Raw genomic sequence first — 16,984 nt, 5'->3', positions numbered from 1 at the left:
GAAATTATAAACCAGTAAAAAGAAAGAAAGGTTAACTCCACACTATTCGTTTGGCTGTACAAAATTTGAGCGAAAAAGAACAAAAAGTTTTTGCATAGCCAATTCTTTTTTCCTCCAAGCATCCAATCTGTTTTTCTATTGTTATCCATAGACAGCACTTCTTAATAATAATAATAATAAAAAAATACATCCGGTTACCTTCCCTGCTTGGCTCTAAGATCCTGTGTGAAACTGCAGATAACTATTGAATATATAAATATATATATATATATATATATATATATATATATATATATATATATATATATATATATATATATATATATATATATATATATATATATATATATATATATATATATATATATATATATATATATATATATATATATATATATATATATATATATATATATATATATATATATATATATATATATATATATATATATATATATATATATATATATATATATATATATATATATATATATATATATATATATATATATATATATATATATAACAAAAAAGATAAAAAATAAAAGAAAAACGCCTTACTTGAATCATCCCAATGATCTTATGTTAGTTAACTTTTGTTGGTACTTGCGTCTCAACTGTGAATCTAGTAGGTCTAAGTTTAAAATCCTCCCCCCTCATATATTTATCCCTCAAACAGTTTTAAATAGACTTAAAAAATAATTTCTGAGCCCTTCCTCCTCCCCATAAAAAACACACTGATAATGACAATTTTTCACTATTTTATTCATACTAATGAATAAACTAGGAACTAGTAAAAGAAACTAGGAACCTTTTGCCTGAAGGGGATCACAGTTGACCAACAAGGTCAACAGAACAAGGTTACTGCTTCTTTATAATTACCCCTAGACAGCTATTCAGTCAAAAATGCATTCAATTACCTGAATTCCAACAACAAAATGCACGGAGATACGAATCCGAGACAGGCGCAGCAAAAGCTGAGAGCAATATTAAAATTCCAATCAGCTTCGTCTACACATCTGGCGGCGCTTTTTAGTCACTGAACGAAGCATCACATCTGGCGATGCTTTCAAGCGACTCAATCAAAGCACCGCAAGTCACCTCGAATTCGTTGATCCACACATGCCATAGTTCAAATAGCCGAAAACAGAGGCACATGAATTGGTCTTTCAGAAGAGAGACCAAATCAAACTAAGGGATTCGCACGCTAATATCCAGATAATGAAACTAGCGACCAGGAATCCGCTGAACAAGTGCCTCTGTAAAATAAAAAGAAAATGTTATCTCTAAGATATACTGACAGTTAAAACCAATTTATCAGCAATAAAAAAAAATCATTTTAACTCCCGAATTCCCACGCAGTTTTACGGAAAACCGCAGCGAATTTGCGCAGTGCAGAGTATTTTTTCACACGCACTTATGCGAAAAACGTAAATTCATAATGTCGAAATCTACTAACGCATGTCAAAAAACATGCTCTCAAATCTAATTACTAAATGAAGTTAATCATTAATCTGCAAATTACCATTCCTTTTCTTCTACGTTGCAAAGCTCAACATAAGAAATGGATTGAAAATTATCTTCCAAGGATTTTTTTGGAAAACTACAAAAAAATTGGAGTATTTTTGAAAGTTCAAAAAATTCCAAAATTATTCAAATATCTGGTGTTTTCCCCCCACGGAAATTGATGCTTCGCTCAAATAGCACTTTATCCCGCAAATCACAGAATGTGGGAACAAACAATACCCCAATTGCCAAAGTACTTCCGATACAAAACTAAATATAGTTTTATACTATATAATCAGGAAACGTGTCCAAGAAGGGCAAAAAAGCGCCGGGTTTGACACCCCCTCCCTTCCCCATTTTTGTCTGGCTCACAAAAAATGACAAAAAGCAGTGACAAACTTACAATGAGCTTTAGTTTTTTTGTTACCCTTCCCCCACCCCTACAAAAATCCTGAATATACCTTTGCATATACTAAATCGGCATACTTAATAGTGATATGCTAAATACTAAATGCATCTACTATTATCTGTCGGTAGCTTTTACACAAGAACAAAAGCAGATATTTAAAATATATTTTTCAGGACTATATGATTCATACCACATTTATGATCATTAGGAGGGTACAATTCGAATTTGAGAAATTATTCTAATTATTCAATTGTCATATCTTAATTTAAACTAGTTTTAGTAGGCATAGATATTGCATTAAATTTAATATATACGCTAGATTTGAATGACATTAATGTTTATTAAATAAAAAAATATCTAGAAACATGGAAGGTTGCTTGACATCTATGCAGATTCAACTAGCTATTAACGCCAATTAATGCCTTAAAAATCATTTTTAGAGCTTCAGTATAGGCTGACAGTCTTAAAGACAAAAAACTATCAGCGGATTTTTCCAGCACCACAGAGAACATCCAAAGGTGCAAAATTATTCAACTGATAATTTCCTTAAAATATTGGCAAAAATTGATAGTTGATCTCACATGTCAACAGTTTGAAAAGCTAGCGAGAGGCTATTCTGAAATAGAGAAAAATGGTAGGTAAAAAATGGTAGCACCACAGATAACTCCTAAAAGCCGACAAATTATTAAAATGACATTTCCTGAAAATTTTGGCGCAGAGTTTTAGTGGTATTCACACATTTTTTTTAATGTCAACCAACAAATAAGTTAAGTTTCGGAACAGACCTTTTAAAACTGACGGAGACCTTTTAAAACGGATATCTGACCCTGCATTACAGAACCTAATAATTACGACACTGAATTTATGGTTTGTTGTTCGGTGAATTTTGAAAGATCACTTTGTCCATAGTAAGTGGGCGCTTACTCATAATTTGAGCACCATTTCCTCTCCAGACACTGTTTCAGTTACATTGGAATGCAGTAAGATTTTAGACCCAAATTTACGTTGATCGGGGGCTTCAAATTTCTCTTACTGACTCCACCAGTCACTTTAGATTAAGCTCCATAATTTAGCCTAATTAACCACAATTCCTTCATGCTTTTTTTTCTTTCTACAATAGCATATAAATTTTCACAAATTTTGAAAAATTAAAGCGATAAACAAAACAATATAGGATAACTGGCCTTACAGAAAATCCAAAACAGAGTTCCTACACCTGATAAATGATCAATTATACTTTTTATAGTGTTGATTTGAGACTATTAACAGAAAATATTCGATCAACCTTGATAATTACAATATTGTAACTTCTCGACTCCCAAGCCACTTTATACTCCTGAAATAGTTAAGAATTGTTCAATTAAGAGACTAGAAAGCTTCGACCAGAGAAAAAAGAAAAGTTGTGCTTCCGTATCCGATTATAAATAAACTTACCTAAGCCCCTGGCAGCTACATCTGTTGCCACGAGAATATTTGCTCGGCCACTTCTGAACTCTTTAAGAACCCAATCACGCTCTTGCTGCTGCTTGTCTCCGTGAATACCCATGGCGTAATAACTAGAAGTAAAACATTTACAATGGAGGGACGGCAACATCTAAAAAGTAGATGGGGTGACAATCATAGGCCATCCAGTAGCCCAACGATTTTTGCCAGTTATTGTGATGTAAGTGAAGAAGATTTCGACTTTATGTACTTTCATATACTCTTCAAAATGACAAAGAGTTTGACAAGACTTATCTAATCTCAAAGCTATTTTGAATTTTCAGCTCCGATTTATGTTTTTTTTTCAGAATTAATAATATATATATATATATATATATATATATATATCCGTCAAATAATTTGATAAGCTTTTTTTCTACTTTGGACATGAAATATCACTAAAGTAGCGGATACATTTCTAGATAATTTAAGGCAATTTGAATAAATATAAATTGAATTGACTATTGCTTTCGTTAATGTACAATTTTGACACAAATTTCCGTTCTTTTTTTATTACTTGCATCTTGTATAGTCAACACATCATTAATATTAGCTATATATTTTTTCTAAGCACGGACCAACGACACTAAACATAAAATCCAGTTCTTTGAGTGAAAAATTACACAACCATATACGTCTTAAAAACTTAGGAAAACCCCTAAATTTAGTCTTAGTGAAGGACTGGTATGTTTCAGATAAATTGCATGTTACTATAATCTACTTTTGAGTTGAAAAGAAAGTAGATTAATCTAATACTAACGTAGACAAAAACAAAGTTTAAAAAATAAGACACATGACATTGTTGAACACATATTATAAATTCAAGTAGACAATAAATGATGAATTGTTGATTCGGAAAAGGACAAAACTTAAACAGGCCTCAACAGTCACAGTATTATGCAAGAATGACCTGTGAAACCAAAGAAAGTCACTGGTCGTCTGCGTTATCCTAATATACCATAACAAACGAAATCGTAAAAGCAGTTCCCGCAATTTCTAGAATCGGAGATAGGTGGGATACCTTTGTCGTTAAGTGCCATTAAAATATTTGTGGTATTTATTGAGGGCTATCAGCAAGATGGCGAGTGAACCGTTCAAGTCCCTTGGACACCTAGTAGATTTGACAACTCACTACTACGCAAAGCCGCACAAGGCTAACACAGTTAAGCTTGGCAAGTCACTCCCCTATCCTCTCGATCAGGAATCGAAATAGATGACGTTGTATTTTTAATGTTACGCTTTCTCCATATATATTGATTACTCAAAGTAACTAAAAGTGAGGACAGGCAGGGTTAGGAAAAACTCAAAACCATACCTAGATCTACGAATACTTCTGGTAATGTCATCGACTTTTCTTTTCGTTTCAGCAAATATAATAGTTTTATTTTCCTGCACTTGGGAGATTTCACTCAGCAACTGGTTTAATTTCTCCTCCTTTTCATGCTCAGTACAAACGTCAACTATCTGCTGAATATTGTGATTGGCTGAGAGCTTCATCGAACCAACGTTCAACATGATGTGGTCAGCTAAGAAATCTTCAGCTAGACGTTTGACTTCCTTCGGCCATGTGGCTGACCACATTAGGACTTGACGATCAGGCTGAGAAAAGAACGAATTTTATTAAAAGCATTTATTAAATCTTATAAAAGAACAAAATAAGGTACTAATAAATAATTTTTATGTTATACTAAAACTATTAATCTATCAATATATTACTATAAATTTATTATAAAACTATTAAATCTAGAACTATAAAAACCATAATAAGGTTAGGTCCACAGCTACAGAGGCTCCTTGCTTCCTAATCCACAATTCATTCGAAGTTTAACGATTAAACTCTACTTGCATGAAGTTCCGATCTCTTTAAGAACTTTCTGGCGAATTATATATATATATATATATATATATATATATATATATATATATATATATATATATATATATATATATATATATATATATATATATATATATATATATATATATATATATATATATATATATATATATATATATATATATATATATATATATATATATATATATATATATATATATATATATATATATATATATATATTTATATATTATTACATCTTAAGGAAAGGTTTTCCAGCGAATAAAAATAACTTGGTAAGCCAAAAATTTAGTTTTCAATATAATGAACTTTTTAGTAGATACACAACTTTTTTAAGTAGATACACAAAAAATCAAAGAATATTAAGAAATGTTTTCTTTAATTTCTCTGGGTCCTATTGGTTTAGGTTCTTTTACGCACATGCCGTATTGCATCCATGCCAGCATGGAAGGGTTTTAGGTTTCCTAACAACCCATAAAACAATTTTTCCCCTTTAAGACAGGTCAATTCTAAAAAAAATTAATTCCCATTCACTAGTTTGCTCCTAACAGGGATATATTTGATTTAGTTTTGTATGCACATTTTTTTAATTATCGCTAATTTTAATAACATGAATGTATTTCACAAGGTCCACCTATCACAGGGACACTATATTAAAAAGGTGGTAGGTGGACCACTATGATTGGGTCGGAAATTTAAAGCATCAAAATCCATAGAAGGTAATACGCATTTCTCTAAGAAGACCCAAAAGACGGTGATCACTTCGAAATTTGAGGTGTTTCTTACTTTTGAGTCATTGATACCTTATATTTACTAACTACAATCTTACATATCTATGGATGTTTCTTTTAGGTTGTTGTACTTGACTAGACTTTTTGTCATAGCCTTTTGGATGAGTGAGTAAGGTCAAGGCTACGCTCAAATGTTTATCTGTTCAAATTACTAAGGCAGAAAAAAAAAATTCTCCCCACCAAACCATTATCCTAAACAAATAATATATATATATATTGTGATTTCACAATAAAACTATAATTAGCATCGTTTTAAATAATGAATTAATGTCTGAGCTCTGTAAATTGGGTCGCCTGCCTGTGATTACTCTAGGCGGATGGGCTGTATTATACTTAGGTCGCTTGTTCGCCTACAAATTTGGGTCGCAAATCTTAATTTGAATTAAAATGAACTTGGTGGAAGTGATGAAAGACTTGAGCCATTGCTAACTGGAGAAAGGCCAATACAGATAGTCTCAGTGAAAGGCACAGCTGCCACTTATGTCACTTGTTCGCCTTCAGTCCAGGAAAAATCAGCCCCCCCCCCCGTTTTGCATACAACTCCAGTGGACATTGTCCGTCATTAACTCAAAGAATTAAAATGGAATAGATGTGGGCATCAAGTCATGACTCATTGTAGAAAAAGCCAAGACAAATAGTCCAATTGGGTGAGAGGCAATTCTGGTATTAATCCCCCCCTCCCAATTAGGATGGCATAACAATGTTACTTTTCAAAAAATCTTACCTTTCAAAATTCAAGTGAAAAAATTGAGGTACAAGAAAGTCAGGGCTCATCAGAGAGAGAGAGGGGTGTGTGCGTGTGTGTTAGTTATAGTCTTATTTTGAAATTATAGCATAAATATGATTATATATATATATATATATATATATATATATATATATATATATATATATATATATATATACAATCAAATTTATACTTTAATTTCAAAATAAGACTATAACTAACACACACACACACCCTCTATGGCGAGCACCGACTTTCTTGTACCTCAATTGTTTGGCTTGATTTTGAAAGGTAGGATTTTAGGAATAATGGTCGGAATTTAAAATAAAAGATCTGAGTTACGAGGTCCTTCTAAATATTAAGTTTCATAAAGATCCGATCACACCTTCGTAAGTTAAAAATACGTCATTTTTTCTAATTTTTCAGAATTAAACATCCCCCAACTCCCCCAAATAGAGCGGATTCGTTCCGATTATGTCAATCATGTATCTAGAACTTGTGCTTATTTTTCCCACCAAGTTTCATCTCGAACTCAATATCAAACTCAAACAAACTCAAAAGATAATTTTTTTGAAAATACCTGCAAGTTTCATTCACGTAACTTAGCCATTTGCTACTTTCGTAGCTTAAATTTATATTTCATTTAATTCGTCTACATATTTCGCTTGCCTGTCCCCATTCTAAAAGAAAAATGTGTGCATGCAATAATAAATATAATAAATTTTGCATCGGATAAGCTCAATAAAACGAGAGTACATACCCTAATTTGTTCAATAATCTTCCTAATTTGAGGCTCAAAACCCATGTCAAGCATCCTGTCTGCCTCATCCAAAACAACGTACGTGCAACGTCTAAGGTTAGTTTTCCCTGCTTCTAGGAAATCAATCATACGACCTGGAGTGGCAATGCACAGTTCAGATCCACGTTCCAGATCCCTTAACTGAAAAAATAGAAAATAACTGAAATGATTACTTGCTGCTAAAATAAGGATAAATAATCACAGTTCACATATCGAAATCCTATACTAACTCAAAGAAAGCAGAAAGACAGACCAAGACAGGTCCGGTCAAAGTGAAAATTTTCATTATTTCAGGTAAATCCCTTGTTTATTCTAGGATATGTTGGCATTTTTTTTTTAATTGGAGAGCCGTTAAAGTTGGGAGTCTTGGAGAAACTGACTAAGGCAAAGCTAGCGAAAAGAAATCAGAAGATGTACTAGCTTAATTAAGGCAAAGCCATTTATTAGGAAGCTTTGATTTTTTTATTTTAATTTCGGAACTGCGTTATGTTAAAAAAAATTGGTAGTTTGTTATCCTGAAATTCAAATTTTAGGTGATTTTAGCCCAATTTATATATGCATGGGATAAAAACATTATGTTAAAGCAATAAGTCATTTTTTCAGGTCCAAACAACGTCATACATTGATAAATCATGGTAATCATGGTAATTGATAATCAATTTTTTTTATATTAAAATTTTAACAGATTTTTTTTTTTCGCCTCATGCATGAACTGAAGATGTCAGCTTAGACATTTTTTTTCTTCCTTAATCGAGGATGCACTGCTTTTGAGGATTCCAAAATAGAATAAATCTATTTTTTTTAAATACCCTATCATATACCAGTAATATAGATTCTTAACAATTAAGCACCCACTAATGACATCCTCAAAATACGGTTCCATCATCCATAACACGGTACTGTTGTAAAACCATTTCGGATGTTATCTGGAGTGGTAGTACTAGTGACGGGATTATCTTAGCCTCCAAGATACAATTGGTTGTATTAAAGCGGTTACTATAGACATTATAGTAACTTTATAGTAAATACTATAAATTAATTATTACTTATTATATATAAATTAATATTACTATAATTAGGACATTATAGTAAATTATATAATTTGAAAACATTAGTTGCTTATGTATACTTCAGTTAGTGAGTCAATCAGACCAACGCCCCCCCCCCCTCATCTCGACTTAGGTGCAGTTTAATTCACATTTATAAAAGTATTTAAATGACCACACACCCTACACCCTCTCATCCATTTCCTGGGTGTAATTCAATTTTGTTCACTTTTACTTCAAAACCGTCAAAAAAAAAAATCAGCCAACAAATCTTTCAAGCAAAAAACGGGTGAAAAATTCGGCAGATATAAATTTGTAAGAAATGAACTTGGAATAAGAAGAATGCAAAAAAGAATAAAAACACTCCGATAAACAAAATACTAGAACAAAGTTAGCACTTCTAGTTGTTTTTCAACATCTTTCAGATTTAATAAACAAAGTTGTGTTAAAGTAGTTACTATAGAATATTACTAGATATCTCACACATCAGTTACTTATATACACTTAGCCATCAATCGAAAGGAGCCAAACCCTTACAACTAGGATTGAGTGCAGTTTTATTTACATTTACAGAAATCTATCAACGACCTCGCACACAACACGCGTTTTAGAGGGTCTATTTTATTTTTCGGCTTTAACTTAGTACATCGTTCGAGCATAAAAGCAAAAAATTGGCCAACAAATCCCTCAAGTAAAAAAGGTGGCATTTAACTTCACCGGATAAGAATTTCCATTGATTTTCTAGTCCCCTCCCCCCCCCCTCCAAAAAAAAATCTTGTATATTCGCAGAAAAACGAAAATAGAACAATGTCAAATTCAGCGGCTAAGTTGAACAAACAATGCTTTGTTGTGACGGATCATGAGTTTCCAAGAAATATGATTTGAAAAAGAAAATCAGGATACCCAAATAAATGAAATATTAGAACAAAATTAGCACAACCAGTGGTTTTTCAAAGAAATTGTTCAGATTTAGTAAATTTTCTTTTGGGGCAAACACAAAGGTTTATGATATGAACGAAATTTCTAAGTGACTGCAAAAAAAGTAACATCTGAAGAGTTCAAGCCTTCTAATCTTTGTCTACTGCAATATCGAGATTTAAATATTTTCTCCTATGCATTTTACAGGATTAGCTTATTTTCAAATTTTGTTCGTAAATACAAAACTCGAGGTTCAAATTTGCGACCGGAAACTTATAGTAAAAACCAATTAACTGAGTTCATTGATGAGAGGGGTGTACCCCACGGTTGGTTTTCGAGAATGATTTTAACATTGTGATGGCGAATATCCTTGTGATTCAATTTCGTTGAAAGATACAGAAAATTCATGCAATATGAAGCGTAAATTAGTATTTTTGAAGCGAATATCGAGTTCACTACATCAATCTTCCAAATTGGCAAATCACCAATTGGAAAGGAATAGACTTGAAGAGAGTAAAATACTGATGAAATTTATCGCATATAACATAATAATAGAAATAATATAATATAATAACAGAAATAAGGAATAATATGATAAGCACAATAAAACTAAAAACGAAAGAAAGATCAAGAAAAAACAAAACTGGAAATAAAAATAAAAATCTGCTTAAAATCTTCGCCAGCCTTATTCTTCTAAGTATGTTTGTACCTGCCACACAGATGAAATTCCTCTAGACCAACTTCAGAAAATAATTTTAAAGACGTCCGGTGTGTTGATATGCCTGATGTTTTGCCCTGTTTGTCTCCAGGAGGAGAAAAGGACCAACTAGAACTTGTTACTTTAAAAAAAAAAGTACTAACATTAATTAAGTATTAAACTAGTTTTAATGAAGCAATAAAGTAGCATTAAAGCATAAGTACTTTTAGTATTGTTCATTTTGCTGTTGCTTCTAGCTCGACATGAGAGTTTACTAGGCAAAATTCTGAGGGCAAGAAGATTACATGCCAAATCACTTTAAAAAGAAAACACTAATAAAGATATATATATTTATATATATATATATATATCAATTACCTGAGGTCCTTTAGGGGAACCGCCAAAAACACAAGTGTTCCTAATCTGAGATGAGGCTCCAAATTCATCGGCTACAACTTTGATTTGCTGAGCCAACTCTCTTGTAGGAGCTAAAATTAAGACTATGGGCCCATCACCACGCTTCAAATACGCTTGGTTGTTGATGTGAACAATAGCTGGTAGGGTATACTAGAAAAGAAAATGAAAATTAAGGAAACATCTTGTCCTCTAGTAGCGCAGTTGGTTTGAACTTAGCTGTAGCTAAGTTCACTGCAAGGCTCTTGCAGTTCACACTGCAAGGCTGACGCAAGGATCTTAGCAGTCAAGAAGCATCGTTAATCCAATACATACAGATAAATACACACAACTGAATATTTGAACCCTGAAATTTGTTAATTTGAAGAGAAAAAAGAGGTTATAGCTACTAAAAATCTTCCACGATCAGACAAATTGTGCAAACTTCAACCTGTTTCTACATAGTTTATAAACAATTGGTGCTACTTTACACATTCTACTGGGGGGCGAGTGGGTGTTATTAAAACTTTAAATCTTATGAAACCACCCAAATACCTTTTCTGATGGCACCCACTCCAGGAACACACAGGTTACCAGGAAGACATCCAAGAAATCAAGGAAGAATATCTAATTAGTTACATAATCCCTCCAGCTATGTCTAAAGAGTAAATGAACCAATCAAACCATATGTTAAATAAGGCACAAGTTAATCCCTCTTACCCTTGTGCTCGTACGTTTTGGTTATCTGTTTTACTAACACTAGCAACAGAAGCATACAAATGAAAACCGAAAGACTTTGCTGTCTACTGTTCTGCTGAAGAATACAGCTGAATTAATACGTTATCTCTTTGTAATTTTTTGCTAATCAAGCAAAATGCCCTACTTTATGCAGTGATAACAGCCTGTGAGCAGAAAGCTCCTTTTAACACATCAGTCAAGGCTTCGTATTGACAATCCAGTGCCTAAAAATTACAACATAAAGTCTAAAGCTCCAAAATACCTAAACAATATTAAAAAATTGCAAAACTATAATTTTTTTTTTAATTTACAGAAAGGGTAAAGGTCACAATAATATTTCACCTGTCAGTCCAGCGGTTTGCAAATCGTTATTGGAGATAAATTTACATCTTTCAGACTCAGATAAAATAATAATTAAAAACTGAACGATTAACGTTTAAAACTACATTTTTTTTTGGGGGGGGGGCTATATACTTCGATAAAAAGATCGTAACAAAACACTGTAATAACCTTAAAATCTTTTAATGCCCTTGTCCTGTCAGTCAAGCGATTTCAGTTTTCCCCCATTTAACCAATTATCAATCATGTGCAAACCCTTTAATTTGCAAAAAAACTTAAAACTTTTATAGCCTTTAGCCATAATAATTAGGCATACAAATAAATCAGTATTGTAATCTTAACTTGACCAAGTTCTCCTCTCCCCTCTCCCAAAATTTTCGCTTGGCAGAAAACAAGACAACATAAATATTCCCATTTCTACACATTTTTACTCAAGGTAGGTGCGAATATTAAACTTGTTAACCCCGGGGAATGTCCCTCTTTCCAACAGACTAGCAACAAACAGATTGAAGTGACTTTTAATTTGATTAAGAGTTTCCCTCTCCCCTCTCCTAACCTTTCGTTTGACAGAAACACGGCGACAGAAAATCTCGATTTCTACTCTTCTTTCTTCAAAAGTAGGAATGGATATGACATCTTTTTTATCCCTGGGGAACATCCTTCTCTCAACCAGTATAACAAAAAACAGACTTACGGCTAGAGTTTTTCCAGATCCAGTTGAGGCAATGCCAACCATGTTTCTTCCAGACAAAGCCATTGGCCATCCCTGAGCTTGAATGGCAGTTGGAGAAGAGAAACCTTGCGTCCTAAATATGAAAAACGAATCATTTTGACAAAAGAGAAAAAGAGAAGGCTTAATAAAACACTGTAACATAAAGATGCCAGTTACGAGATGAGAGGGGTCCCTTTTCCAGTTCAACCTTAAATTGATATAAAATACTGCCGTTTCCAAGCAAATTTGTGACATTTTATTCTCCTCTTCACCCTCGGATAAATCTTCTGACCCTACTCCTCTAAGGATTAGATTTACAAAATTACAAGGATCAATATCATCACAAGTGTTCGCAGGATCGGCCCTTAGGAGGGCCAGGGGGTCCTAATATTTATAGCGTCAAATATGAGAACTTGACGCTGTTCAAGACAACAACATTCAATCAAACAGTTATTTTGCTGAAGAAATCTTAGATTAGGAAGAGAATTTGAGTGCACGGAATTTGCGGTTAAACGAGTTTTTGATATTTCAAATAGAATAACTGCACAAATCTTCATGATTTAGTACTAAACTCTTTAACTTAGGAGGGGGGGGGTCTTCTACAATAAAAAGAAACCCTTTCTATGGCCTTTTAAAGTCCCGAAACGCTTTTGGACAACTGGCTGAATCAAAACAATGAGCAAGTGTATGAAACACGTGCAACAACAATGTGAACGCAGCTTATTTACAGATCCCTGAAGGTGTGGTACCATTTCATTATTACTGGAACTTCTTGTTCTTGGCCTTTATTTTCAATTTTCACATCTTCGAAAGGATTGAATTCTATGTTTACATATGAGGTCACTTATCCTTGCCTATCCTGCATTTTCTTAAATTAGCAGGTGTGCCTTATCCCACAAATAATTTAGACTTTTTCAAATAGTAATCCACCTAATCTTTGATGAAATTTATGTCTTGTGAAACGCAAAGGATATGAAATCAAGCTAGTCAAGTAAGTAGTCTCAGTATGGTCAAATACACTTTCATACCCAAATTTTCTATCCCTCGGTGAACCCTTTAGGTATTAATAGAAAATATCTGGACGAGGGGGATTACATTTGGGAATGAAAGCTAACATTCACAGTACTACCAGCACAAAGGTGGAGAAGTGGAGGGGGGGATCGTAAGTAGCACCAGGAAAATCCTCAGATGTGGAGAGGGAAAAGTGAAAGTGTTACAAGAAGCTTTGTTTTCATTCAGGTTTAAATGGTAATATTTCTTATTTTCCTATATCCCAACAAGCCTAACATCCCTAAAGACATAGTTGCTGGACCATTCTACTATACTGAACAAAATGGCAGCCTCAAAATTTTGACTGGATGTGCATGGAAAATGAATAGACTTGAGGAGGGCTGCTTGCCCTCCAGTCTCTTGTTACTCTTAAAAAGGGCACCAGACACTCGCGCTGTAACTGGAGTGCAAGGGGGAGAACTTCTCCCTTGATATATCTAGTAAAACGTTTAAAACAAGCAAAAATAAAGCAACCATTGAATGGTAGAACAATAGGTTGAACAGTAGAACGGTCCTTTTAGAGCGAGATTTATCCCAAGATCCCCACAGAATGGTAGAGCTACAAGGTTGTTCTTTTAATCTTGGACACACTGCTGGATATACACAACGAACAAGAAATCAATGTTCGAAAACAATACAATATTTAAGTCATGTATGTGAGAAATGGCATTACTAAAAATGACGAACACACAAAAAGTAAACAGACAGTGAACAGCGTTAAAACAAGACCAGGAACAATGGCAAAATAGAAATACAAAAAAAAAAAAATCAAGGCCAGGGGTAGTAGTGAGAGCCTTCCTGTAGTGCCCCTGAGAGTATCCCTAATGATGCTAGAATACCGAGTACTAGAGAAGAGATACGGCAGTATAGTAAGAGTATCCCTGTCTGTAGTACCCCAGTGCATTTATGTAGGTGAGCCCTAAAAACACTGGTTATTGGATTTAAATAATGCTAGCTGGAATTCGTACTTGCATAAAGAAGAAATATATGACAGGTTGGGCCTGAAATATACCTCCCCATATATTGTCTCAATATTCCTCAAGAGTTTCGTTTTTATGAAGTATTAGTCTCAACCAAAACAAATCAGAAAATATGGTGAGAATACAGGTCAAATCATGGAGATTTGACACATTCCAGGAAACCAGCTTCTGCATAGGACAGAACTGGATTTATTTTTATTACATGAACAGTATATATATATATATATATATATATATATATATATATATATATATATATATATATATATATATATATATATATATATATATATATATATATATATATATATATATATATATATATATATATATATATATATATATATATATATATATATATATATATATATATAAAATTAGATTAGAAATTTTTATTTGCTTTCACTCATATTCTATTAATTACAACTATTACAGTAGAAAACAGAAGTGGATCCAACACATTGATATTACACATTAGATTCTTCAAAGGATAGAACTGTATTGGCTTTAAACAGGTTTAGATTTGTTATGAAGTTGAATTTAAACTTGTTTTTAGGTTTTGCTCATTCTAAAGACTTAATTGTTTCCATAACAGTAAAAAAGGAAGTGAATTCAACTCACATCAACTGAGATTGCACATAATCTGGGAAATTAGCTTCTTCAAAAGATGCAATTGGCTTTGGTATGTCATCTCCATGAACGGATATCTCCTTTGAAGCACGGTAGTTTTCTACTTCCATATGAGATCTACAAGAAATATCACTAATTACAGAAATGTAATATAATACAATGAATTTTATACAAATGAATTAAAAAAGCCACAAATTATTTCAAAATTTACAATCTCTTCTCATCACGGCCAATTACACAAATGTGACTTGTAACACTTCCTATTCCACAGCTGTTGTGGATTATTAACTATTAATACGCAGGTGAAAATTTCCGTAGGAGTGGAGGATTTTGCTCTCTTTTGAAATCACGGCAGCGTGTGATAGGTAAACTAATAAAATTTTTTCACATAAATAATTATTCCTGTTCTGTTGGATTATTTAATCTTTTTAGTATTAAAATTACTTTTGCGTGTTATCTGGCACTTATGCACGTGATAAATCTACAAAGGAAATGATATTTGGCAACTATTAATTTTATTACCTTTACCCTAGCACAGAATGATGAGCTGTATTATTAATAAGAGTCTTTTGCAAACATTTTAAGGGGATATGCTACCTTAAAGTAACATGTTATCTCATTCATTAAATGCTTAGAAATCCGAATAGATGACAGAAAACTAAAAACCGACACCTACTTTGCTAGAAACCTTAGAAAAACAATTAACTTCTTAGGTTAATCCTGGTATACAGCTTTAATGAAACTTGTCCAACAGTTCATGGTAACAAACCGTAATAAGGAGCGACCCGGCTCAATAGTAGCCGAAACGCTAAAAAACGGAATTTTGATACCAATACTTAGATTACAATAATTGCATTTTAATGCTGATTTTAAATATACAAGTTTCATCAAGTCTAATCTTACCCATCAAAAGTTACAATCCTGGAAAATTTGCCTATTTATAGAAAATAGGGGAAAACACCCCTTAAAAGTCCTAGAATCTTAACGAAAATCACACCATCATATTCAGCGTATCAGAGAACTATAATTTAGAAGTTTCTACAAAATGCTCATATCTACAAAAATGTGGAATTTTGTATTTTTTGCCATAAGACAGCTCACAGATGCGTGTTTATTTTTTTTGTGTTTTGTTTTTCCCAGGGGTGATCATATCGACCCAGTGGTCCTAGAATGTCACAAGAGGGCTCAATCTAACGGAAATTAAAAGTTCAAGTGCCCTTTTTAAGCGACCAAAAAATTGGAGGGCACTAAGGCCCCCTCCCACGCTCATTGTTTTCTCAAAGCCACCGGATCAAAATTCTGACATAGCTATTTTGTTCAACAGTCAAAAAATAAAAAATAAATATGTCTTTGGGGACGACTTACTCCCCACAGTCCCCAGGGGGGGGGCTGCAAGTTACAAACTTTGACCAGTGTTTACACATAGCAACAGTTATTGGGAAATGTACAGACACTTTCAGGGGCGGATTTTTTTGGTTGGAGGGGGGGGGGGTTGAGGGTAGGGGATTATGCAGGGGAAAATTTCCGTGGAGGAATTTTTGAAGGGGAAAGAGACTTTCCATGAAGGGGGCGCAGGTTAGAAGTTAGAATTTTGTTACGTAAGTTATTTTCGTAAGTTACGTAAATTTTTATTAATAAATACGTTCATAAGTTTTAGTTGCCTTTTTAAGTAACCAAATAATTGGAGGGTAACTAGGCCTACTCCCCCGCTCCTTTTTATCAAAATCCCCCGATCAAAAGTATGAGAAAGCCATTTAGCAAAAAAATAAATTAACGTCCAAATTTCGTTTTAATTATTCATGTGCAGAAAGCGAAAATCAAAACATGCATTAATTCAAAAACTTTCGGAAAATAAATAGAAAACTAGTTTTTCTTTAACTGAAAGCAAGGAGCGACATTAAAACTTCAA

The 16,984-nt window shown here is 33.1% G+C and overlaps 1 protein-coding gene across 2 annotated transcripts in view; it reads right to left on the bottom strand.

The window, feature by feature from the left end:
* Positions 1-16,984, bottom strand: part of LOC136026175 (probable ATP-dependent RNA helicase DDX5) — a 30,141-nt gene that overhangs the window by 3,400 nt on the left and 9,757 nt on the right. The window contains exons 3-9 of one of the 2 annotated variants that reach the window (XR_010617227.1): positions 15,067-15,192; positions 12,398-12,509; positions 10,612-10,800; positions 7,534-7,713; positions 4,713-4,996; positions 3,350-3,471; positions 921-1,259 (exon numbers count right to left, since the gene is read on the bottom strand). Coding sequence is in view for 1 of the 2 variants with exons in the window: in XM_065702498.1 (XP_065558570.1) it covers positions 3,350-3,471; positions 4,713-4,996; positions 7,534-7,713; positions 10,612-10,800; positions 12,398-12,509; positions 15,067-15,192 (1,013 nt within the window). In the remaining variant the exon portion in view is untranslated. The remainder of the gene's footprint in view (positions 1-920; positions 1,260-3,349; positions 3,472-4,712; positions 4,997-7,533; positions 7,714-10,611; positions 10,801-12,397; positions 12,510-15,066; positions 15,193-16,984) is intronic. The other variant, XM_065702498.1, reaches the window with a different exon arrangement.

This window comes from Artemia franciscana, chromosome 4 (assembly GCF_032884065.1).
Source record: "Artemia franciscana chromosome 4, ASM3288406v1, whole genome shotgun sequence".
Classification (NCBI taxonomy): Eukaryota; Metazoa; Arthropoda; class Branchiopoda; order Anostraca; family Artemiidae; genus Artemia; species Artemia franciscana.
The sequence above is the reverse complement of the archived record's forward strand: the minus strand, read 5'-3'. Positions and strand labels throughout refer to the sequence as shown.